This window comes from Corapipo altera, unplaced genomic scaffold (genome assembly GCF_003945725.1).
Source record: "Corapipo altera isolate COAL_440 unplaced genomic scaffold, ASM394572v1 48b, whole genome shotgun sequence".
In the NCBI taxonomy this organism is placed as follows: Eukaryota; Metazoa; Chordata; class Aves; order Passeriformes; family Pipridae; genus Corapipo; species Corapipo altera.
In genome coordinates, this window is record NW_020884884.1 from 9,704,702 (window position 1) to 9,730,484 (window position 25,783).

The 25,783-nt window shown below is 36.2% G+C and overlaps 1 protein-coding gene across 2 annotated transcripts in view; it reads left to right on the plus strand.

Annotated features, from left to right (window-relative positions):
- The window catches only part of PRKCE (protein kinase C epsilon), a 287,390-nt gene that overhangs the window by 155,102 nt on the left and 106,505 nt on the right, over positions 1 to 25,783 (plus strand). For both annotated transcript variants that reach the window (XM_027641471.1, XM_027641470.1), the window contains exons 3-6: positions 18,678 to 18,837; positions 19,981 to 20,015; positions 21,407 to 21,492; positions 23,943 to 24,075. In XM_027641471.1, coding sequence (XP_027497272.1) covers positions 18,678 to 18,837; positions 19,981 to 20,015; positions 21,407 to 21,492; positions 23,943 to 24,075 — 414 coding nt within the window. The remainder of the gene's footprint in view (positions 1 to 18,677; positions 18,838 to 19,980; positions 20,016 to 21,406; positions 21,493 to 23,942; positions 24,076 to 25,783) is intronic.

A 25,783-nucleotide genomic window follows, 5' to 3' on the forward strand; every position in this document is an offset into this window, starting at 1 on the left:
TTTCTGCAAGAGGGAAAACAAAACACTCCTACACAGTGGTACCACTTGGGATATTTGGTTATAGTTTTGTTCAAGAGGCCCAAAAGTTATGCCTGTTTTTAACACGGTGGGTAAAAAGTGGTAATGAAAGTTATATTGCACTAGCAGGATAGAATTTACATTAGTAAAGTTTATAAGAGAGGGACTCTGTTCTGGTAAATATGCTTTCTTTTTCAATTCTCCAAATTCCTCACATCAGATGTGATTATAAATTTCACGCAGAGAATACAGCAGAACTGTGTACATCTCTTCTGACATCAGATTTGACTGTGTATGTATCTGCACGTGCCCACAAAAACATGCCACATAATATGTACGTTAAATATAAATATTTACCCTATCTTTCTAAAATCTTACTGTAGTGCATCAAGCATCCACATTCCTGTGCTGAAGACTCCATTCAGGAACATTCCTCATAACTGTGTGCTGCTTTGCAGCTTGGTTTCTGCAGAACTGGAGTCCAGCTTGAGCTGTAGGACTCCACAGCTCCTTGTGCGTAATACATGGGCAGAAGTGCTGAGCCTTCATTAGTGATCTAGTCTTACTGCTGCAAATGAATTTTAAAATATGCAAACACTGTGCTTAAAAATATTCATGTGCACTGGTCTTCCTTGAAGACTAGTGAATGAGTCATGATCTGTTAGAAAGATGTAAAAACCAAAAATAAATGAGAAAATCCTGAACTCCTCTCAAGAAAAATACCTCCTTTCACAGTAAACCATAATCACTAAATTTAAAAAGTTGACTGATATATCTACCTGCCTGCCTACTACATTGTAAATTATATCTAAAAATCTTACTAGCTTTGATATACACTATTTTCTTAGCCCTAGATAAGGAAAAAAGAAAAAAAAGAGAGAAGGGGGCTGTCATGGCCAAGTCAGTGTTAGTGAAATCGTAGCTTTTATAAATAGGTTTTTATAAATAGATTTCTAATTTTTATTTAGACTCTGTAGTAATGTACTCCTTAAAAGACTTTTTTTAACATTTTATTGAATAGGGCCAATTTTTAGGATGCTGACATAGTAAGAAAACAGTTAATTAGGAGGTCGTAAGGGTCAGTCTCAAGTTAAGTGATATCAAAATATTTTAGGTTTCAATCCTAACTTCAAGCAGCAGTAAGTTTTCTTCTGTTTACCACATTAACTCCTTTTCTGTGTTAAGCATTTTATTATGTAATATCCACTACTTATTTTATTTGTATTTTTCTAAGGGACCTTTCCAAAATATAAAAAGAAGGTTCTACCTAAGAGACTTTATCATGCACATGAATATTTCTACTGTGGGTCACATGATAGTTTAAACTGGGGAGGAAATATTGTAGTCTGATCATCGGATCAAGTGGTCTAGTTTGGGTCAGATATTTGGGAATTTAGTCCTGCTTTCTCATTGATAGTCTGTGTGGTTAAAATCAAGTAAGCTGATAGAGGCTATTTGGAGAATAATTGTTGAAGAATGGCCGTGAACCATGGATGCACTTAGATTTTGACTGGACAAGGCCCAGAGCAGCCAGCTTTAGCTGGAACTTTTTGGGGCAGTGTTTAGATCAGAGTCCTCCAGAGATACCTTCCAGCCTGTGTTACCCTGTGGTTCGTGAAAATGATGTGTAAGAGACAGAGAGTAATTTTCAGTTGACATTTAATTATGTTTGGGGTTGATGGTGATCTTCAAATAGAATAACACTTTATAGGAAAAACCAATATTTTATGTTTTCTGATTATATTAAGACAGGGGTCTTAATATAAGGTCCTTTTGCACAAAGGACAGCTGACTGTCATGAGCAGTCAGCTGGAATTACAGACGACAGGCAAAGAGAATACAGAACTAAGTTGGGTAACCAGAGAAGTGGTGACTGCAAACTTGTTAAGATGCCTAATTTTGTAGTAGATCTACTACATGTATAATTTTCCTAAGAATAAAACAAAGTGATATGTGTGGATCCCATTGTCTTTTTATTTAACTAATAACGTGATACTAGTTAATACTAGTTTCCCTTTGAAAAACACAGCTATGCTGTATATATACACATATATAGAGATAGAGATATGTATGTCTATATATACTATAGATAAAAAGACTTAGTAGTGTTAGCTCTTCTTTAGGTGTCACAAAAGTTTCTAAAGCTTCAATTGGCTTTTATCTGCAACTGATTTTTGATAACCAGCTTCTTCCCAATGTGGAGGTTGTGGAATCTGTAAAAAATAGTTGTGACGTGGAACAGAATTAAAATATAGTCCAGAAACAGAGATACAAACTTAAAGCTACTAAGCATCAGCTAATGCCATTTGTATTTTTTCGTGGTACAGGGAAAAAACATCACAGAAAACCAAAAAGACCTTATTTAGTGAGCAAGCAGGAGGATTCAATGAATCAATTATTTGATACGAGTTATAAGCACTGTAACAGTCTCTAGGTGCTTTGAAATGACAGGAATAAAATCCTGGATGAAGACTGTAAAGACATCATGCACAAGTCATCTGCCACAGGTTTTCTGAGTGGCCTTGGTCATGTCTTTCACTGGCTCTATGGCTCTTGGGTAAAGCTCTTTGAAATGTAGCCATAAAAATATGCAGTTTCAGGGATATTGTGTCTAATACTGATATTCACACACACTCACTGCTGTTGTACTAAACAAGTTAGGATGGTTATGAAAGCAGGTAGCATGTGAGGGCAAGGCTGTATACTCTAAATGTTTTCTTTGTGTATTTGTGATATATGAATAATAATACATGCATGGGATAAATTCTGGATGAATCAGTTGGCTTTTCCATGTGGATTTAAGAGAACTTGTTGTCTTATTCTTCCTTAGTATTTGTATGTTATTCTGAAATTAAAAAATAATATTTAGTATAAAACATTTTATTTAATTTATGTAGCTTTTTCGTAAGTTGACCTATCACAGATTCATTTCGTTACCACGCTGTATTCCCAAGGTTTGAGCCAGGATAGTCAGTGTGATCAGTGTATGGGTGATGAGTACAAAATTCCTTGAAAGATATCATAGGGCAGACAAAACCAGCCATGCTAATTCCAGCTGTTGTTCCTCTGAGACCCAGGGATGGAGGAAAAGAAAGAACTGGTGTTTGACAGTGTTTGAAGAAAAAAATGATTGTAGGAGAAAGCCCGTTTCTCAGGAATTAGACTGGAAAGAAATAACACTATTACATGTAAACAGATAACAAACGAGCCATTATTAGCCTAGTCCAATATAACCTGTTATTTCATTTTACATAGGAAGAAAATTTGTTTTAATTTCTTAAAGAAGTATCATGCTTACTGAGAGATTTTTGCTTTAGTTTTGTTATGCGTAAGCTATAAAGCATCTTAAAAACCTGTTCCAAAGAACTGTTCTTCTGAGAACCATTTCTTTCTTTATTTTATATGTGCAGAGGCAGATTCTTTTTGTATGAGTTTACAGCAATATTCAAAACCCCTGGCGGTTTGTCAGAGTTGGTCCCTGACCAAGACTGTTATATTTTAGCATGTACCCAATTTGTGTCTGAGGGGACACCAGCTGTTTTAGAGTAAATGCCCCTTAAAAATATGAGTGGTAGGCTGAAGGAGTTTGTCTTGGCACCAGTGGCATAGCATCATGTGAAAAAAGGGTAACTTATGAGTAGTATTTCAGTAGCTGTTAGTAGGAATTCACCCTCCTGTCGCACGTTTGATCAGACAGGCAATATTCTGAAATGTCAACATGAAGTTACACATCTGTGAGAATGAAAGGAAGGGGAAAATGTGATATGAATCACTGGTCAGAACTCAAGTGCTCCTTGCATCTCATGAATGCTCCATTAGTTTAAAACCTTGTAAATGCCCAGGTCAGTTTATTTTGATGGTGATTCAAAATGTGCTCCTGGTGCAATGGTAGAGCTGCACAACTCTTCCACTGCTGATGGCAGCCAGCAATGATCTACTGATCTCTGCATACTCAAAGTCAAACTGAGATCTTACTACTTTTAATTTGGGATGCAAATTTCTACATCTTTCTGAATAATTTACAATCCATTTTCATCGAACCCACAGCTCTGGCACAATAATCATAATGTTTCAACTGTCCTCTCTTAAATTAGGATTTATTTTTGCCCTTGGTTTCCAGGAATACTTTCTATCCTGTTTTTCTTGCTTCTGGTAAAGATAAATACATTGCAGAGGGAGTATCATATTTATGATTTTTTGTCTGTCTTTCCATCTAAGGGACAAGTGTAATTTGTATTGCTTGCTGGAATAGATACAGGAATAATTATTTTAAATAAGTTTAGATGCTGCTAATAATAGTGCTAATGCTTGCTTTCTTCCCCCTAATGTTCTGTGTGGGCTGACTGAAAATCACTTAGCGGCATCTAATTTTCTTGGCCCATTTCTCTGACTTTTTCCCCACCATGAAACAAGGGGTATTGTGTGTACTAAGATGTTATTCTTGCATGTACAAGAATAAGCAAACTGATTCTGCAATGCAGATGTGGTGGTCCAAGTTCCTAAATATAGGCAGCTATTCTGAATACCTCTGTGTTTGGAGTTAGGATTTAAGACACATTGACACATTCAGACAGTTTCACTGTGTCTTATAAAATGTGTACTTTTCAATAGAAATTTGTCGCAGTGGTCCCAAAAGGACCCATAGGATCACAAAATCAGTTTGCAATTGACTGGTTTGGATTGACTGTATGATATCAGATTTTCAAATTCAGGGGGTGTTGCAAATACACCGAAAAGTAAGGTTTAGTTTCATGTGTTGGATGGGGTGTTACTGGGAGCATCATAAAATCTTGAGGACTCATAGCAAAGACTCTTCTATTTTAAAAGATTTTTGGAGTACTCAAATCTTGAAATGCTGTGTTTCCACTTCCTTGCCTTTCTTTTCTACTTGTTAAAAACAATCTTTATATTTTTTTTCCTCTTTGTTAAAATCCTTTGGTTGTAGTTTTTTCAGGAGTAGAATAAAGAAAAGGGCAAACTATAAATGTGGTTTTATTTAGTTTAAATTAGCTTTCAAAAACTGGCTTTTCCCACCTTTAATTGTAGTTCTTAAAATGCATTCAATATTTTTATTTTGCTACTATATGCTAATGGCAAAATAATGTTTTATTAAAAAAAAAAGACATTTAGAGAAATCTTTTCAACATGTAAGAATATATTTTTGATCTTCAATAGATATTTACTAGAGGAAGAGGTTTTGTAGGAGACATTAGCTCTCACCCTTGCAATTTCTGATGGTAAAAAACTCTTTTTAGTGTGTGAGATAATCTCTTTCTTAGGGTGTTTTTGTCTCCTTATTAACAAGGAAGCACATTTTTTTCTGAATTGAAACGATTGTAAACAACCAGTTCATGACTGCTCTCATTTTCAAGTCAGAGGCTCCAACTATAGAGCAGTCAAAATCATTTGTGGTTTTGTTTTTGTTTTAAAAGAGCTTCTCTCTAGAAGTTCTTTTTCTAAAGACAACCAGTGTTAAAAGGATTTTTTCGAGGAATTTCTGACAGCTTCTTAGGTAATTCACACTCAGAGAAAGTGAGTGGGAAATCAAAATCTCTTTGAAACCAACTTGGAAGTGCTGCCATATGTCTTTTTCTTGAGATTATACAAGGTTTGTTCTTTTTTTTTAAGAAAAAAAAAAGAAAGGAAAGGAAAGAAATCCAACCTCCAGCTTTCAACTGCCACATCCTTCAACGAGACAGTTCTGGGATCTGTTAAATGAAATCTCCATACACCACACTTCCCAACTTGTGAATTGATAGATGATACAGCTTCCTGTGGTGGTATTTAAGTTTACCATGGGAACAACTAAATCAGTGACAGCAGCAATAAGAAGGCACTGAATATATTTTTTCAACTTACAACCAGCTGACTTTCACATTCTTATTCAGCAACCTGATAAGGCTAAGTTAAAATGAATTATGTAGTGCAAGAATATGAGCAGAGGTGCTTGGCAAAGCAAAGAGGACAGAAAGGTTTTGAAATAATGGTCTGTGACCTGAATTTTTTGCGGACAGTTGTCTTAAAGTGTCTGTTATCTCTTAACTTGTTAATAAACAAAACAATAAATGGAATGAAGTTTTAGAGGTTAGTTTTTTACAATTGCTAGAACATTTTGTATCCTTACGGTTTGAGCATAGGCAATCAAGATTTCTTTTTTTTTATCTCTACTGTAAGTAAACTGAGCCAAATTCTGCTGGATTTTATATATGTGTCTCTGTTCTCTGGCATAACTGTAGGGCTGTAACCAAAGATAGAACTTGTCCTCATGTGACTATACATTTTAGAGCATTAAGTTGTACAAATAGTTGTCCTTTGTGCTGCAGGCAGTCTCCTTGTCATTCTCTTGACTTTCCACAGATTTTGCTTGGACCCCATCCCCCTTGTGCTGTGCACAGGTTTCCAGATGAGTTTTGTGCTGTCAGTGTCAGGAGAACTTACCTGACATCTTAGAATATCCAAAGGCAGTACTGCTGGTGTGCAGACAGAGTCAGTGCTGAATGCAAAACAGGTAGAGCACTGGAATAACAAGAGAAAAATTAAAATTAAAATTATTCCAAGAATTGTTTTGTATCTGTTTTCATTGTCTGATTTAGTTTCTGGACTAGGGATAAAGTTGTTTGGATCTTGAAGTAGCATTTTATTTGATCTTCATTCTGAAGAAGAAAAGAAAAAAAAATCAGTGCTTTTTTTCTTAGTTCTATTTTCTCTTTCAGATACAATAATATACAGATGCACAATCCAGAGTTTAACAAGTATTTTTCTTGAAAGACTTCATGATTGAAAGACTTACAGTTTAAAGAAATATTAGAAACAGGTTTTGTCACACGCACATTGATTAATTAACATCTAGCAGGGCAGGTAAATAGTTCTTTAAATATTGGAAGATTTCCATTGAAATCCACGGCAGACTGAATATGCTCTTTCATACAGTTGTATCCAGAAATGCTCTGATAAACTGATGTCTGAAAGTAGTATACTGATAATCAATCATATTAAGAACTTAAGGATTTACATAATGTATCTATTACTGTTCTCTGCGTGGAAATTTGTAGTAATATATTTAATGTCGAAATATATAGCTGTGAGAGCTGCTTTAATAGCACTGCTTGTGAGTCAGAGATGTTCTTAATAAAGCTTTTGTTGTGTGCGTGGGGGGGCTATCAGAATAAGGAAAATTCCTCCATGTTTGCAGGAAAGACAAGGAGGGAATGAGTTCTTTTGTTTATGATTTTGATCTCTTACAAATGATTGCAAGAACTGCCACTTATGAAATGGGCAAGATGAGGCTCTTGGTAGAGGGTGACAGGATTGTCATAATATAGTCCTTAGTAAAAAGTAACAAACTAGAAAGAGCAATGACATATTGGAACACTGATGAAAGTATGTTTTGGGTTGTATATTGGACCAAAAATGGAAAAATTGTGCAGATGTTATTTATTGGTGACAGCTGCATTGGAGAGCAGTCCTTTCTAAGGTGATGCATAACACTAATGTCTTTCACTTGTTTTATTCAGTTCAAGAGTCAAGTTGTGAGAAATGAAATCTAAAGGTTGATTACCTATAGATTCCCACACCCTCTATCTAAAAAGGAAAAAAAATTATCTGTGCAGTTCAAATGAGGACCCTTTTACGTGTTCGATGCCATGCAGGCTCCTCTGCAGAGCAAAGGTATATCAAGAGTTTTTAGCTTGCAGAATTCATTTATAAAAGATAAAGTGGCAAAATAAAAGGAGAAACACAGTCAAAACTGCTTGAGATTGTATCAGAAAGTTTGATCTTTCTGTCAAGCTGCCTGGCTGCCATCCGTGAGGTGGCTCTCGAGGTTTCCTTGGTGCAGACCCAGGGCCTCAGGTTGCCATGGTGGGGCTGTCTCTGGGCACATTTGAATGACACTTTGATTCCCAGCCATTCCTGCAGACTGACCCAAAGTCTTCCAGATTTGGTTTCCTTACTAAATGAAGAACTGACAGAGAAAAGTTCAGATAGCAGTGGCAACCAAGATACTATGTTGCATTCTCTAACTCAAAAAATTACCCAACATCATGTCATAAGAAGAAGAAATAATTTAACAGTGGCTAGGTACTGTTTCTATGGACAGCTCTAAGTATCAGTTTACTTAAGAAAACAAAGCCTTTTATGTTATTTTGAAATAATAATCGTTTCTTATTTCACTATCGAAATATTTCTTTCCCAACACTTAGTATTTTGAGGGTTTAGTAGTATTTTAAATTATTTGCCTAAGTAGACAAAGCTACTGTAATTACAGTGAGGAAACCAGATATAAGGCACTCTGAAACTATTTGGCCAAGGGTGGCTATAAAGATGATTGTCTTGTTTATTATTTCTAATATTATGTCCTACTGCTTGGGTCAAATCCTGATCTGTTTATCAGAACCATTACAGTCTCATCAGTGGGTTTATCTACACAAAAGTACAGATATTTTGTGTCTTACTACTTTAATACTGTTGGAGGAGAGAAATGAATCCCAAATTTTAAAGCTTTTATTTTAATTTGTTGGAGAATAGTATTGTCATTACCTGAAAGTATGAGGAAAAAAAGTCTGTAAATAAAATATTCATATATCACTCGTTCTCCCTGCCCTTGGAACTCCCTCTGACCTTCATGAACATCTTTTGAGCAAAGTATTGAGGATTCTGTGCTTTTTACTTTATACCAAAATTAGTCAGACTAATTGGAAGGATTCTTCCTGCTTTAGGTAAAGGAGCTGCTATGGAATCTTGTCTGGCTTCCTCAGTTATTACATAGGTGCTGTGTGAGGTTTTCAGAATCTTAGTCAGTTCTGCAGTGGACTCCCTCTGCCCTGTGGAGGATACAAGCAAATAGTTGGTGCTTTACTGAGAAACAAATGAAGCAAAAATTTAAAAAGCAAAAAGAAACACTTCTCCAAAGTAAACTTAGGGACATTTGTGTAGTTCTCATGTCTGCAATGGTGCCTTTTCCAATTATAGGTAAGATTTCATTGCCTCTGTGAAGTACTCTGAAACCTGAGTCTGTGTAATGTGTATCACAAGCTTGAGCTTGGTGAGGGCTATAACCATTATAAACCAATATTTTGAAAGCCCACTTCTCTGACCTGCGTAGGTTATGTGCCATAGGTCTTTAATGTGGTTATATGGAATTACGAGATTTGAATATGGAAATTTTAAGTGCAAATGAGCTTTGTTATGTGCATTTCTAAGCTTGGATGGAAACCAGGTGTTACTATCAGGAGGGGATCTGGAAGTGGAATCAACAAGACAACTGTGAGATTTAGTATCTTAAGGCAGGAAGTGATTTTCATTCCCTTCTTTACCTGCAGATATCACAGTTTTTCTGCAGCTACCATGTGACTGGGATATCCACAGCGACATGTGTAGTTCAAAGCAGCTTCTGTCCTACTGTGGCCTGAGAATCATGCAAAACTTCTGCAGTCATCTTTTCTGTGACATCTTGCTGTGACTCTGGCCATCCCTAGCCCCTGGTCTTTTGCATGGTATACACAGGATAAGGGTTGCTTTGCTACAGGGACTTCAGTAGTTTTTGTGGTGGCAAAAACTTGCTTTTTACAACCTACTTGCCAGAGTAGTGAAACAAGAGATACGAGTGTTGTGGAATTTCCCTCACTGGAGATTTTCAAGAGCCCTCAGCAAAAATGGAAGCTGAGGATACCTTAAGTACGTGAGACCCTTCCCCACTGCAGGAGGGGGTCTCAGGAATCTCCTAGGTGCATCCCACTTAGGCTTCTGTTATTCCATGAGAGAGGAACAAAGCCAGTGTTCAAGAAATATTTAATAAACAACTTCTGAAAGACCAGAAACCCTACAAGTTTCTGTTTCATCATGCTCTATGTAGCTTTTGCAACTATTATAAAAAGACTGCTGAACTTCTCTGATCTGTCGCAAACACGTGCTTAAAATAGTGTCATTCAGGATCTGTCTGGTTTAATAGTTACCTCTGGGAAAAGGGCTTTGTCCTGAAATTTTTACAATGCTTGTTTTCCTTCTTAGCATCACAACACTGTTTCCTTTCCAGGGAACTGACAAAGGCCAGCAGCTCAGGTGTTGACCCTGCAGAGAGGTCAGCTGACCTTGCAGATACTTCCATAGCCTGGAGCTCTGTTAAAACAAGCATGCATGTGTACACCACTATGAAAGTTCATCTTCCACAGCAGCCCTAACTGTGATGGTTTTACTCATTTTCCTTCTTTCCTTGAAGGCAGCCAAAGACCAGTCAGTATGAGCATGTGTCACTAAAATACCAACCAGCACTGCTGCCATCACAAGTGGCTGAGTGTGCTCCAAGGAGCGCTCTGCAATCAAATTGCAAGACATTTTTGTAGACTTGCAGCAGTAACAGTAGGGAGATCAAAACACAAGGAGAGATTTTGGTCTAATCATAGTGGCAATAATCTTATAATAATAATCTAATGTATTTTTTTATATATGCATTTATGTATATAATATACGTCATTTCTTCATTCAAAAGATTGTAAGTAAGTAGTTGACAATATATTGAGATATTTCACCTTGTTAACCTGTCAGGACTTAACACTAAAAGTGCTAACACTAGGCTACTAAAACTGCTCATTACTAGCACTGTAACAACATTAAGTATTATTGGCACAAACTAAATTAGTTTTCTGCCTTTAAGTTTATCAAGTCAAGTTATGGCACAAAAACTGCTCTACATTTTATAAATTATTACTTTACATTACTAGTTAGGACAAGAAGAGATCCATTATATTTTGTGGAGTAATCTTTTTCTCCTGAATAATAGCTTTAGTATTTACCATATGTAGAATGCATTTCCACTTCTCTAATTTCAATTGCAGATTTATTGACATAAGGGCATTGTGTTTAGAGTGAGGCTGTTTGTTCCTCCTGAAAGATAACACTGAAAGACTGAAATAACCTTAGGTAGCATTGGTTTTTTTTTTTGGTCCTGTTGTCTGTGACATCTCTTTTTCAACTGAAAAAGCTCTAAAGTCTGTCTTGTGGAAAAAGTTTTGGAAGTTGAAATTTTATTTTAAAAACCTTGAGATCTTAAATTGGCTTTCCAGAAAACCCATCATATAGCAAAAACTTCCCTGTGGTATTTCTAGCAATATAACTTCTTTTGTCAAATAAAATGTAATGTGAAAATTGTGGTTAAAAGTTCTTTATTTTAGGAATACGATATTTCTTAAAATAATTCATGTTAAACACCACAATAAAGAAATTGAGAGGAAGTAGGTGGAATGTGTCTCTGATTTGCTTACTTTGTGGATCTGACAGCTGTTTAACTATAGGAATTGCTATATGCACCCTTCAAAATGAGGTCTGTACCTCTGGCATCTGTGTAAGATCCCAGGAGTCTAAAAAATGTACCCTGCACTCCCCTACCAGTTGTGCAGTTCCTATAAAACAGAATTCTGTTCATGAAGTGCTAGATTTATTAAAACATGCTGTATGATCATCTGAAGATGACTGTGAATAGCTTAAGCTTGGGTAAGTTGTCACTAATTCTGTGGGCATTGTGGAGATTGGGAGTAGAAACTTGTGAGGGCTAATCTTGAAGCGTTTCTTAAGGAAAGTCACTAAGTCATTTAAAAGAAAATTTTGTCTGAGCAGGTATGAGAACTAATCCTGCCTCTCCACAGCCTCTACTGTAGCCAAGTGGATGGGCGGCAGCTGGGGCAGCAGTGGTACTTCCCCTGGTTGCTTCAGGTACCAGGCTCTGTGCTCCTGGTTTTGAACACTTGGTCCAAATTATTGCCAGACAGCAAGGTTAGGACACTTCTTGGTGTGCTGAAATTGCAATTGGACCTTCAATATCTCTGGGACACTTTAGTACTTCTGGACATTATATCCTCCTTTATTAAGTGTATTGAATGTGAAAGAGTTTCTGTTTGAAAAGATGTTAGGAGTTGCTGTTGTCCCTTTAGCCTTGAGGCAGATTATGAATGTGTTTGTGATAATAATTAAGGATATAGAGAAAGTGTGAATCATATATTCATTTGATAGCATTATAGTGTTATTGGTGTTTTGGTTTGAGCTCTTTTTTAAGAAAAAGGAAAGTAAAAGAAGCCCTTCAAAAAAAATATGTGCCAGTCACAACCCAAATCTGTTTTATCTATGTACATGTGAAGGGAAATTTTTAAATATATATAGGCAGAATCTCTTTTTTAGAGAAGAATTAAAGCATTTCAAGATAAGCACGTGTTTGACGGCAAAAAATTTGAACCTGAGCCCATGCTACAAAACCACCCACCATATTTGGTCTTGATATATTTTAAAATTTATTCTTCAATTCATTCAGTAAATAGCTCATGTTACAGACATGTCTAGACACATATCTCTTCTAAAACTCACTCATTCCGTGAGCATTTTTTCATTTCTTTCATCGTCTTTGTTTTCTTCAACAATATAGTGTTATCTAAGGATCTGATTCTTCTCCTCTTAAACAAGAAATTTCCTGTCAGCTTTCCTAAAGAAAGCAGATTCGAGATATAATAAGCAAAATATGTATGTTTATTCCTTGTTTAAGAAGTAGTCTGGAAACATAATACTTCCAGAAAAAGGCATAGAAAAATTGCATATTCTTTCTATGACTGTGGTAAACTATCCACTTGACTTCTGTGTTCATAAGTAACAGCTTTATGAAATTATATTGTTGCATTTACCTTACTATTTTTTCTCTCAAAGGTGCAACAGTAGTTTGTTGCACATATTACTACTAAGCAAGGCTTTTTTAAAAGAAATGAGATAAAAGTGTAAATATATGGGGATATGTAGCGCTTTTTTTTGCCCTTTTTTTTTTTTTTTTTCCTTTAAAGTAGACTAAAGTCTTAAAGGGAAAATCCTGTAATGATTTCTGCCTGGAGAAATCTTGAGGACAGAATATATGCTTCTACTAGCAGCCCAAAATAGAGGTTGGGAGTAATCCTTTGAAACTTAATTTTGGTGCATAATGATCTGGTTACACTCCATCCTGAATCCTGAGAAGTCCTGGACATTGTTCCTGCCCCGTCTCACTTTCCAACATGTCTTCAGGCAAATTACCTCTTCTGCCTCAATCAATATCCTTCCTACATTTAGAAATTATAGACTTCTAAAATAAAAACTCTGTTTCAATACATACATACTGCTTAAAGTGATTAGGTTTAAGTATGATACAAGAGCTCGTCATTTTAATCTTCAACAATAAAACATCACTCACTACAATCATTGTTCTGTTGCATTTCTTTTTCAGTAAGGCTGAGTTGTAATTATTAAGGATTGCTGTTAAATCAGCTGGTTTTTCTAGATGCTGCTTCTAAGTTATGGAAGACAGCGATGTGAAGACACCTAAGAGATGCCCAGGCTGAAAAACCCCTTGTGCCAGAAGTGCCATGGAGGCATCAGTGTCCTGTTGAATGGGTTTACCTGGCAGCTCCACCAATTGCTGCAAGTTTTACTGTTGTTCATGACCTATACTTCAGGTTTGATGGGGCACTAGCCATTTTACTAAAGCTTTTTTTTTTTCCTTCTCCAAACACTGTGACAGTTTGATACCAATCACCTCCAGATTAAGGGAGGGGCTCAGCATGTTCCTTTTCGGAACTCAGCATCCTTGGCAATGAAAAATGTTTAAAACCCCTTCTATATCTGTAAGCTCTCTCACTTTTTTTCTGCCGTGTTTTTTGCATTTTTTTACTTGTCAGAATTCTGTAAGTACTCGCAACATAAAAGATCAGCCATGGAAATGGCTATAAACAGGATAATTCTGTCTGTTGCAGTTGGTGCTCCACACTGAACCCTTCTCATCTGTGCTGATACCATGTTAATATGAAACAAGACCTGACATGTTTGAGCCTTTGTTATTCGGTGTGTATAGGTCTTTTTCTTCCCATCTTGGCTCCCTTGAGGGTTGCTGAGCATTATGTGTCACTTTCCTATCTTTTAAGTTATAACTTCTAAGTTATGACTTATAATTTGTACTGAATGGACACTGCATGATGAACAGCATTAAATGTAGTTCCAGATAGTTCATTTAAGGTTCCATTTTGCAAGTATTTATGAATTTTTCTGCAATTTTTCATGCCAGATGCTTCTGACTTTCATAATGCTTTCCTTAGAGCCTGGAGTTAAGCCTACAAGTCTTTGAAATTGTAGGCATTATGTTTGTATGTACATATGAATACATGAAAGCAATTATATACTACTGTTTTCCAAATAACTAAGAGTTACTCTTGGCTGCAATGAAAAGAAGTAGTGGCATTAATTTGTATGGTTTTGAGACAAAATTAGTTCTAAATTTTCCAGTTCTCAAGTACCATCATATGAAGTCTAAATTCAATGTATTGCATTGACAGCATTCTCCATGAACACTTGGAAATTATCATCATTTCTTACTCCATCTACTGAAAATTAAAATTAAAGAAATGCATTTAACAAGGATAAACTGAATAATGTAGAGGACAGAAGGACTTAAAATCAAAACAGGGAACAGAATGTACATTACATGAAGAAACGGCCTTTACTGAGGAAACGATAACCCTCTGTGACTATTTAGTAAAAATACTGAGAAGAAATTGTTTGTGTTGAAAGTCACTTATAGACTGACTATGACAAATCCACTTAATTTTAACTCCTCTGCTAAGAATAGAAATGCCATGCACAGTGTGCAGTATCCTAATGGTATTTTCTAGAATCTACTATATACCACTGTAAGGCTTTTTCTCTTTAAAATATATTTAAAAGGCCAGTTTTGTTTGGGACGCTAGTATTTTCTAAAATATATCTTCAAAACACTAGTTAATGCTATCACAGAGGTGTTGGGGATTTTCCCAAGTACTCCCTGCTTTCTGGTAGCGTTTACTAATCTTTGCTGTCCTGCTTGTAAACAATGAGAAAAGTTTGGGGAGAGCAGTGTAGCTCCCTTTCTAAGTAGATGTCTTCAGAAAGTTAAATGAGCATGTCTGGTGTGGCTGTTCAGTGTAGAATAAATGAATTTTAATTTAAATATAGACTATTGTTAGTTCTGCTAGAAATAAGTGGTTCAGAATCCTGGATATGAGCCAGCACAGATGTGATCATATGCTTCTGAGTCACCTGGGACAGTTACTGCCTGGTTTTATGCCTGTGGCCCACAACAGCAGTGTGAATCATAGAATTGTTAAGGTTGGAAAAGACCTTTGAGATCATCAAGTCCAACTGTTAACCCAGCACTGACATGTTCAGCACTAAACCATGTCCTTAAGTGCCATATGCACACGTTTTTTGAACATTTTCAGGTGTGGTGACTCAACCACTTCCTGGGCAGCCTGTTCCAATGCCTAACCACCCTTTCAGTAAAGAATTTTTCCTAATATCCAGTCTAAAATTGTGCAAGACATGGCAGTGTTTTACTTGAGGACTCTGGAAAAGCATTGTTTATGTGGTTTTTTTGGGTAGTGGTGAACAAGCCTGCTGAACTTAGTGCTAACTGAATGTAAAACTCATGGTGAGTTAATTCCTCTTGTGACTTGCTCTGCTGTGATGAAAGGCTGATGTCCATGCGTCCTGTGATCAGTCATGCACGGTAATGTCAGATGCTTGTTTAGCCTGGAGAAAAGAAACCTGAGAGGAGACCTTACTGCTCCCTACAACTACCTGAAAGGAGGTTGTAGTGGTATGGGGGTTGATCTCTTCTCTCAAATAACAAGTGATAGGACAAGAGGAAATGACATCAAGTTGTACCAGGGGAGGTTTAGGTTGGAAAAATTTCTTCACAAAATCGGTAGTCAAGCATTAGAATAGGCTGCTTAGGGAAGTGGTGGAATCACCATCCCTAGAGATATTTAAAAGACATGTAGATATGGCACTCAGGGTCATGGTTTAGTGGTGGACTTGGCAGTTCTGGGTTAATGGTTGGTCTCAGTGGTCTTTGAGGTCTCTTCCAGTTGTAACAATTCCATGATTCTATTGTTCTGTACTACTCCTAGCCTTCTAAAGGAGTACTACTGCCACCTGATGAGGAGAATCTGCGCAGACTGTAGTGAGATGTGAGGTGGAGGCAGAGTCACTGCTCTTGAGCATCAGTTCATCTGTGCTTTTCGACTCTTAAGTCAGAGCACGGTGCACGAGATTTGGCCAAGTGCTAGTCTTTAGTGATGAAAGGGCAATAGCAGGCTGACTGCCTGCTGTTCCCATTGGGAGAACTGGATAATAGACCTCCAACATTATCCAAGACCAAGAAAACTACATTTCCCTGAGCTGTTAAAGCATCCTTCACATACACGGAGATACTTTTTGTATGGAAGTGATATTGATAATCAAGGCCTGCCATTTAATCTGATAATTTCAGATGTATTACTTATATCTGTTTTCAGGTTAGTGCATTTCTGAAAGTCACTTTTTTGTTGTTTTGTTTAAACTGTAAGTATTAGAAGTGCAAATGAAATGTCATTAATGTATTAAATATAGAACTGAAAGTAATGCAGTAAAATCAGTTTTAAGACTTTGTTGGTAGGAACAAAACAAAACAAATAAACAAAAATCCCCCAGTGTCATGATACTGTGTTTATATAGCCAAAACAAGATCAGGATTTTTCATGCTCTGTGAGATTATAGGTGCTTTATCTGTGAAGAATTGCAATTAAGATGAAGAAAGGAGAAAAATGGTATTGTAGACTGATTATCATATCAAGAGCAAACTGTGCACTGTCAGAACATCTTGTTCATTTCATATAAGCAGATAACTTTTTGAGAACCCTTTCCAGAAGAGTTGGATTTTAACTTTCTCACATCCTGGCTACACATACTTTAGCAAATTCTACAATCTGAATGATAACCAAAAGAACAGTTCTGTGTTAATATAGAATTATTTCCCATAATAATAGCTTTTAAAAGATTTCCAGCAGCTTTGTCATGTCAATAAATTGTTCATATATGAGTCTTTGGTAGGATTTCCAGCTACTTATTGCATGTTCTTTGAGGAAGGCAGTCTTTCTCTTGAGGAACTGTGATATTTATTAAACATCAGAGTATTACTTAATATTTAAAAATAAACATAACTGACAACATAAAAATAAATATCATTTGTAACTATTTGGTATTTCTTATAACTATTTCTTATCTCTTTATCTATGGGTGACCTAGAACCATTGCTTTTTGGTTGTTCTTCAGCATAAATAAAAGGAGTAGCTTTGTGTATGAGTCAGTGTTTATTTACTGAGAGCTCACTTTAGTAATGCCATTCTGGCCATCCCACAGATGGGAAATCTTATGGTGAAAACCCACTCTGAGTGTGAAGTTTTTGTAAGACGTGTATGGAGCTTTGGCTCTTTAGTGTATAAATGAATTTGCTGATGTCATGGGGTTTAGTCCTTGCTCTGCAGTGAGAGACATTGATCTTGATTTGCTCATCTGTGCTCTGTATTTTCCCAGGATATCCATCTTTAATTGGCTTAATTTAAGATCATTTTCTAGAAATTCCTAGATCAATGTGTTTTAATTTTACAAGCCTCAAAAATAGGATTTATTTCAATGTTTGTAAAAGAATTTGAAACCTTTATAGATTGAGTTGTTCTCTGACTTTGAATTTTCTATGGGCTATTATTAAGTACTGTTCTGTTGCTTGGAGAGCTCAGTCGTGCACAGAAAAGCTTGCAACAGACCAAAGTTGGTATTTTTAGGCCATTGTAGTGATTCACAGTAGCTGAAATTCAAAGAATGACAAGTGTTAACTACAGATCAAAGAGTTATATCCACCGAAGTATTGAGTGCATAGATTCAGTTGGCAACAGATGACTGAATGTGGTCCCCTCCAAATCTGATGTGCTCATTTGCCAAGACATGAGTGGCTCAGGGAATGTTTGTAAAATGTCTTTCATTAACAACTGTGTAGTATTCTTCATTGCTAATTCATCCTCAGCTTTTGCTTAATGCATACAGAATACTATTGACGGGCTTAGTGATACTTTTCAGAATAAAACTTTAGGGAAAAAGACCCAATGCACTCTGAAGAATTTTTTCCAAATGTTTTCATTCTGAGATATATCAACTTCATTTTGTGCTTCCTCTGCTATTAGATCTCACGTACAATTAGAACAGGACTTGGTTGAGAGGAACGACTTCCTTCCCTGGAACATTTGACATGTATTAGTATCAAAGTGGATTACTAGAGCCTGAAGTTCAGATCTTAATCATGAATTCTACTAAATAGTCAGTTCTAGATGGAATTTTTTGTTCTACTTGATAGTATGTATTTGTATTCAGCTTTCTTTCACTTGTGTCAGCACTTTCTGATTGTACAGGGACCAGGGAACGTTGAGATCCTTTTTTTCCATGAAGATCAAATGAGATGAAAGTCTGAGCTGTTTGAAGAATCTAACTGTGTAATTACTGTTAAGAGGTTGTCAGTGGGCTCGATAGTGATAAAGTGTAGATTTACTCCCAGCTTACCGAAAATTTACAGATAAAGGTTTAGAAGAAATAGAAGTCCACCTACTAAGCAATGGAAACCTTTGCCCTTTATTAATTGTTGCTAAAAACAAAAAAAAAAAATTACTCGCTACTTAACAAAGTTATCTTGCACTGATAGTTAGAGAGGATTATTTTTATTTTTGGAGAATATCTAATTATGCATTGCATTTGATCTTCCCCATACTTGTGTGTGACACAGCTGGCACTTATTGGTTTTTTTTCCTCTGTTTCAGCACCCAAAGACAATGAAGAACGTGTGTTCCGGGAACGTATGCGCCCCAGAAAGCGCCAGGGTGCTGTGCGACGCAGAGTACATCAGGTTAATGGGCACAAGTTTATGGCCACCTATCTTAGACAACCAACATACTGTTCACACTGCAGAGATTTTATATGGTACGAAGCGACTTTGCTTTCTTTGCAACTTTGAATTGAGGAGTTAACATACCTTCATGTTTTGCTGAAGTGAAAATGGCACAGGGTAGTAGTTCTTTTCCTCTTCATTGTGACATTAAGCTGTCATCAGTTTTTCAGGTGATAATAGAAGACTGTTAAACTTCCATCACATGGAATTAGAATTTATTTTATTTGTGTTCTTTCTCCTCTGAACCACAAAGTTCCATATTTCCCTATCTAGTGCACACTAGAAATTCTGTGTAGACAGCCAGTCTAGTATTATGTCTGTGCCTAAGTGTAGATTTAGACCTAATATTAGATCTTTACATTTTGTCAAGACGACAGAATTCTTGATTAGATGCTTAAGTAACATCATCTTTCTCCTAGGAAATGCCAAGCTCCTGTACATCCTACTGAAGTTAATGGAATATAGGAATAATAAACTTCTAATCATCTAGGGATTTGGGTGCTCAGTGTTCAGTGTCTTTATTATTACAATTTACATCAAGAACTCCCTTTTAGAAATTATTTACATTAGTTTTGAGCATGTGCAATTTTCAGGTAGGGAAAAGTGGTGGAGACATTGTTTTCGATTATTTTTCAGAAAATCTTGATGTTTTCCAAAGTGATCTAGAGATACAGACTTATACATAACGTTTTTTGTGATCTATAACTAATATTTCTTAAAAATGGGTAATGAATCAGTCTTTCTTAATGTAAAACAATGTGAATTGTGCATGAACTCTACATTCCTCTAAAAAGTGTCTGGAGGTTAGGCTTTTTGATAGCTAAGGTGATTTCAAGCAATAATATTGACAAATGCAATCTTCTATCTATTTACAGACCTGCTTGATGACGATTTACCATTTTGTCCCCTTTCCATGTACCCTTGCCTTTGTCTTCACTAAAGTAAATGTGTCTTCTGACTTCCTTCTTGGCCTGTCATCCTACCTGTCACCTCCTAGCAGCTGAAATGGCATTCCTACTTTGAAGTCATATCAGTCTAGGCATGCAGTTATCAGATTATTGGTTATGAGAAGCTATTCTTTAAACTTGTGCATGTCCAGTGAAGAGAGGAAAAGGATGTATTCATTTAAAAAAATATTTCCTTTTCATTTTCTGAAGCACTGTTTTATCTTTCAGGGGGGTAATAGGAAAACAGGGATACCAATGTCAAGGTAAGAGAAAATCAACAGTTTAAATATATTTATTATGTTAAAATGTATAAGTACTAAGATATTCTTATCAGGCATCACATATTTACAATGCCAAGAATTTAACACAAGATGATCAGAATAAGTTTGTCTCGACAAATACACAATGCTTACACCAAGTCACAGTAAAATTTTTCAAAACCATTGGTCTTGGGCATCATATAGGAAGTAGGGGCTCAGCTAACAACCTTGAACATCAGATCCTAGATATCTCTTAATGTATATTCATCTAAGGGAACATATCTGCAGATGTTGGCTTCTTCACTTTTCAAGTCTTGCGGTTTAAAATGGTGAGTTCTTTATTCTGCTTAAGATTCTTTGTTTAAAAATTCCAGGTATTTTCAAAGACTGTAATTAAATAGATGAGATAATTATAGAGGTCATCATTAGAGAACGTTATAGCAAAGCCTGCAGAAGTGCTTAATTTTCAACTCACATTTTTCAACTCAATTTCTTGTACTCTTACTTTTTCATGCAATCACCTCTTGGGATGATATTTTACTATTCTTTCTCATCTAACAAGATGAGAAACAATCAAGTTAGTGATGATTTTTCAGTTACAAAAGGGTTGATGGAATCTCATTGTAACTAAATAAATGCAATTTTTTTTTTACTATTTTACATGATAGAATAAGAATTACTGTATTAACACACAGCGGTGGTACCTTGACTTCTTTTTTTTTCTTACAACAGTGACCAAAACTGGAGAAAGTGAAATACATTCCTTTACAATGAGGTCTTTTACTTTAGTTAATGACCTTGAATTCTACAGTATGATAGACCTTGTAATTGTTAATCTTATCTGTCAAATCTGCAAATGTTATTCATTGATTAAGTAATCAGATGTATATTGACAAAGCATTTTGCCTCCTGAAACCTTTTACTGTTATCAACTTATGATAATGTGTTACAGAAAGAATGTTTGACTTCTTTTTCCTTTTCTTTTGACTTTTACAATGAGTTGTCTTTATGTCTATTTTCCTCTGGAAGCTCCTTGTACAGGAATTCTGCCATTGTGTCTCATATAATGTGGAGATAGTGGACTTTATCAGATAAATAAATAGCATATGTAAAAATTGAGAAAAATTGTGGATAATATTTCGGAAGGTAATTTATAGTTTTATAGAGTGAGATTTTGGCAGATATGTTTCAGTTGTCTTAGAATTCTTTGGTCTCTTGAAAGTCCATTATCTTCTGCCTTTGTAAACCAACTAATTTCATAGGACTCACCAAGTCACTGTCAGTCGCTTGCACACTTTCAAGTCCCAGTGTTTCTAGTCTTCTGAGATCAGTCTTTTGCTTTCAAATTAATCTTCATGAAATTTCATTCTTTTATCTGCTTTTTTTTTTTCTAGTTTGCACTTGTGTAGTCCACAAGAGATGCCATGAACTTATAATAACAAAGTGTGCTGGCTTAAAAAAACAGGAAACTCACGATGAGGTAAATGTTTATAAAATAATTTTTCTAAATAAAACTCTATCTTTCGTCTCTTCAAAGTAGTGTCGTCTCCTCTGTTTAATCAATAAATGTTACAGTCTTTTTTGTGCCCTTCTGGTCATCTTGTGGTGTAGCATTTACTTTGGAATGCCAGATTGCTATCACAATTTCAGGTACGTGGGAATTATCATGCAGCAATTTATTTCTAATTAGTATATTTTCTATAACATCTGAATGCTTGAAGTCTCAGAGAGCTCCTTCCACTCCTTTTCATTTTTAACATTCTCCATTTCTGAGTTAATATAAATTTTCTTGTTTCAATTTAAAAGAAGCAAACTGAGATCCTTTACTCTTTTAGCTGCATTTGGTGTGGCTGAGTCATTAACAGCTGATAGGACCGGCACTATGCTTGTGTATTTTGCATCAGTGTAAAAGACTACCCAGAATTTGCTTGCAAAGGCTTACCTCAACAAAGGCTGCATCCAAGCTGTCAAAATGTAGAGCAAAAGCCATCCATGTATTGAAGAAGGCTTGTGGATGTTACATAAGACAGTAGTGATAACACAGGATACTGCGTAGCTGACAGGTTTTTCAGCATCATTACTTCCCATCTCAAGCAAGCTTTTTTTTATTAACGGAATTAACACAATATTTGCTTAATGTTATCATGCATTTAAATAAATGAAGACATCACCTGAAAGTAAAATTAGTTGCCTTCAGAACTGTACTGTCAGGGAAGCTAATATATCTGCAACTACCTGAAAGGAGTGTCAGTCTCTTTTCAGAAGTAACAAATGACAGGACGAGAGGAAATACTCCCTCAAGTTGTACCAGGGAAGGTTTAGATTAGATAAATTAGATCAATTTCTTCATGGATAGGATGGTGAAGCACTGGAACAGACTGCCCAGGGAAGTGGTGGAATCACTACCCCTGGAAGCCTTCAGAAAACCTGTGGATATAGCACTGGAGGACATGGTTTAATGGTAAACATAGTGATGGTACTAGGTTGACAGTTGGACTTGTTGATCCTAAAGGCCTTTTCCAACCTTAACGATTCAATGATTCCATGATCTGCCAACAGCACGTTCCGGTTTGGATCAGAGGATAAAACAAAGGAATCCTTTCATTTGAGTTAGAGATCTCTCTCAGCTAAGATGACCCTTTTAAGATAGGTTAGGAAATCAGTGTTAATTTCTGTGGACAGTGATACACCAGACAGCAATGTGACTGCTGTAGTGTTCAGCTCCCTTAGACTCCTCAGCTTTGAGGAGGCTGGATTGATAGGGGGCAGGTGGGGAAGTGTAGTTACAGTTTTTTAGGTAGTTTTAGCCCTCAACTGTAAACAGTGAATGCTTTATCTTATACAGAAGTTTTTCATTTGTGTTTCAACAGAAAACCAAATGAATGCTCACCGTCCTGTTCCATTTTGTGCAATGTCAAGGGCCCGCTGTCTTTCACCATAGGATTAGGGGACGTAGTCCTTGGCCACAGAAAAGAAATACATTTCTTAATTTTGTTTATTAAAAACCTACATTCATATGAAAACGGAGTTGTATGCAACAGAGCAGTTTTAATCCATTCTTTCGACTTTGATAGAAGTTTGAGTGAGGCACAAACTGATCTCATTCTCCCTGTGCAATTCACTGCCATTTTCCTTACTGGAACCATTCTTTAATATCGGGTTCACAACCAGTATTTTACATCTGAAATGTGATCATGTGCATATGATTGTGATAAAGGACTGTGTTTGGCTAGTGCTGGATTTGTGTAGTACTCATGGGAAGATAGAAAACACTGCTTAGGTTTATATTCCCAGGCTCCAGACTGGTGGAGACTTGCATACTTTGCTGATATAATGCTCTCATTGTTTAAAAGGGGTACTAGATCACTGGAGAAAAGCCAGCGGTAATAGGAAAGGGAAGGAAAAACATAAAAATAAATCTCCTGCTATGCAATGACCACTAATAAAAATTATCAATGACATCCTTTAATTAGTAAGTAATCATACCTTGGAATCCCTGAACACAACAATCTATCATTATCATTATCTGAAGGGTGTGATATGAAAAGGTAAAGGGTTTATGGTATATTTCTCTTTCTTAGTCCTGTAGTAGCTCAACCTCCTGCTCCTAAAACAATTGGGAGTGACTTCCTTGCTTTCCACATTAAGAGATCTTTCCTGATAGCTGTGTATTTGTTGTTCCCAGAAGTACTAGGAAGTAGACTCTTTATCTCTTGGACAACAGCAGCCCTTCCCCCTCTTTTCCCCAAATAAAGTAGTGAGAACAGCTTTGGAGTTGAAGTATATTTAATAACAATGGTCATCATCTGAGCACAGACCTATTTAATCTTGTTTGAATTCTGTGTGGTTTCAAAACATAACATGGCCTTGGCATACAGTGATTGCAAAGAAATTAATGAGAATTAAATATGCTGTGCTCTCCTTTTTCAGCAAGTGGGATCCCAGCGTTTCAGTGTCAACATGCCTCACAAGTTCAGCATTCACAATTACAAAGTGCCCACCTTCTGTGACCACTGTGGTTCATTGCTCTGGGGTCTTTTGAGACAAGGTTTACAATGCAAAGGTAAGGCGCCACTTCAGAGCTTTTCTTTTTGTTTGTGAGTGACTTCTAGACTTGGAAAGACTTCAAGTTATTCTGTCTTTGTCGAAATGTACAGAAATGAATAGAAAGTAAGTAGTGGACCAGTGTAAGGATTGCCATCATGGTTAGAAAATGGTCCTTTACCAACACCAGTCAGTGACAGATGCAGAGGACCGAGGTGAAGAAACACATTTTGCACTCACTGCCGTAGGTTTATTGCCACATAGGATATTAGAAGTTGACAGAAAATAAGGAGCATGAGAATGTACATCCCTACAGATTATGTGCCTTTTGTGTTTTCAGGTTGTTAAACTTTTTAAACATCATTATTCCAGCTACTATTCCCTTTAATATCAACTTCAAAAATTTCTATTATGTATTGGTTAGACTAGGTAGAACCAGTCCTGTGTGCCCATATCCAGATTATGAGGTATTCTTATCCAGCTAAATCATCCTTTGTGCTGGTCTGCCTAACCCCTCTATTCCAGAAAATAAAGGATTCATTATGTTCTGCAGCTTAAGGGCTATGTTCTCTGTACAGTAACTGTATGTTACGGCTGGCAGGTGCATTCATGTCGTTTTAGCTGTCAAAAATGTTTGGTTCTGTATCTGTTTGTTTAGAACTGATCCATATATTCCAAAGCGGGGAGAAAAAAGTACAAACAGTTCCAAAGGAAAGTAGTATTTTAGAAATAGTGAATGAAATATTTCAGTTACTGGGTTGAAGGGAGTAATGTCATGAAGACTGTCAGATTCTTAGAAAGTAGTGCCTGGTGGAATTATAAGCATTTTTGTTTTGATACACTGTACAAATGGATAGGTCCATCTTCATAAATACAAAAATCATGTTATGTACACTTCTCAGCAGCAGAAACATGGAGTCACATATATGTATAAACATGTTATCTGTTAAATATATCCTTTGCATTTAAGATGAGACATAACTACCGGTGAAGGTCAGACCTAATGTTTCATGTCACAAAATTGCTGAGCAGCAAGGGAAAGAAGAAATTTCTTCCATGGCAAAGTTATGTACAATGAGAGTATTCTGAAGTTCAGACCTTCCCTTGTGATTCTATCTAGTGACCAGTGATGAAATGTTAGGCTCTAAATACTATTGTTTTACTGCTATTGAAAATTTGCACAAATGCAAATTATCTTAATTATTGTGAAGATATGTTGAGTGAAGATTTTTCAATTAAACCAGGGTTTTTTCTCTTTGTTTTTTTTTTTTAGCCAGAGCTATAGTATCTCTCCACCTAATCTGTGAATATAAGAGTTCGCATTCGTATTCTGTCTCAAGTACCATAATAGTTCATTTGCTCCCAAGTGTAAAAAATTATGTTATTTCTCATATATATGCATTTACTGTGTAGCAGATGCACAGAAAAAATAGTGCTATGTTGCTTTCTTCATGTTCATAAAATTATTGCTTATAAAAATGCACTGTTGTCTGCATGAAATGTAGAACTCACCTGAGCTGAAAATACCATTTTCTCTGTGCTTGGTTTTTTCTCTTTAACAAGTGCTGAGTGACTCCTTTCTTCAGAGATGTACTTGCTTGCCCAGTGTGCTTATTAACACCGTAAGAAGTGTATAACACAGGTTTATTCTTCTTCTGTTTGTTTGTTTTTTTTTTCACTAGTCACTCTTGTGCATCTTATTACAAAATTTGTTCATAAAGTTGGAC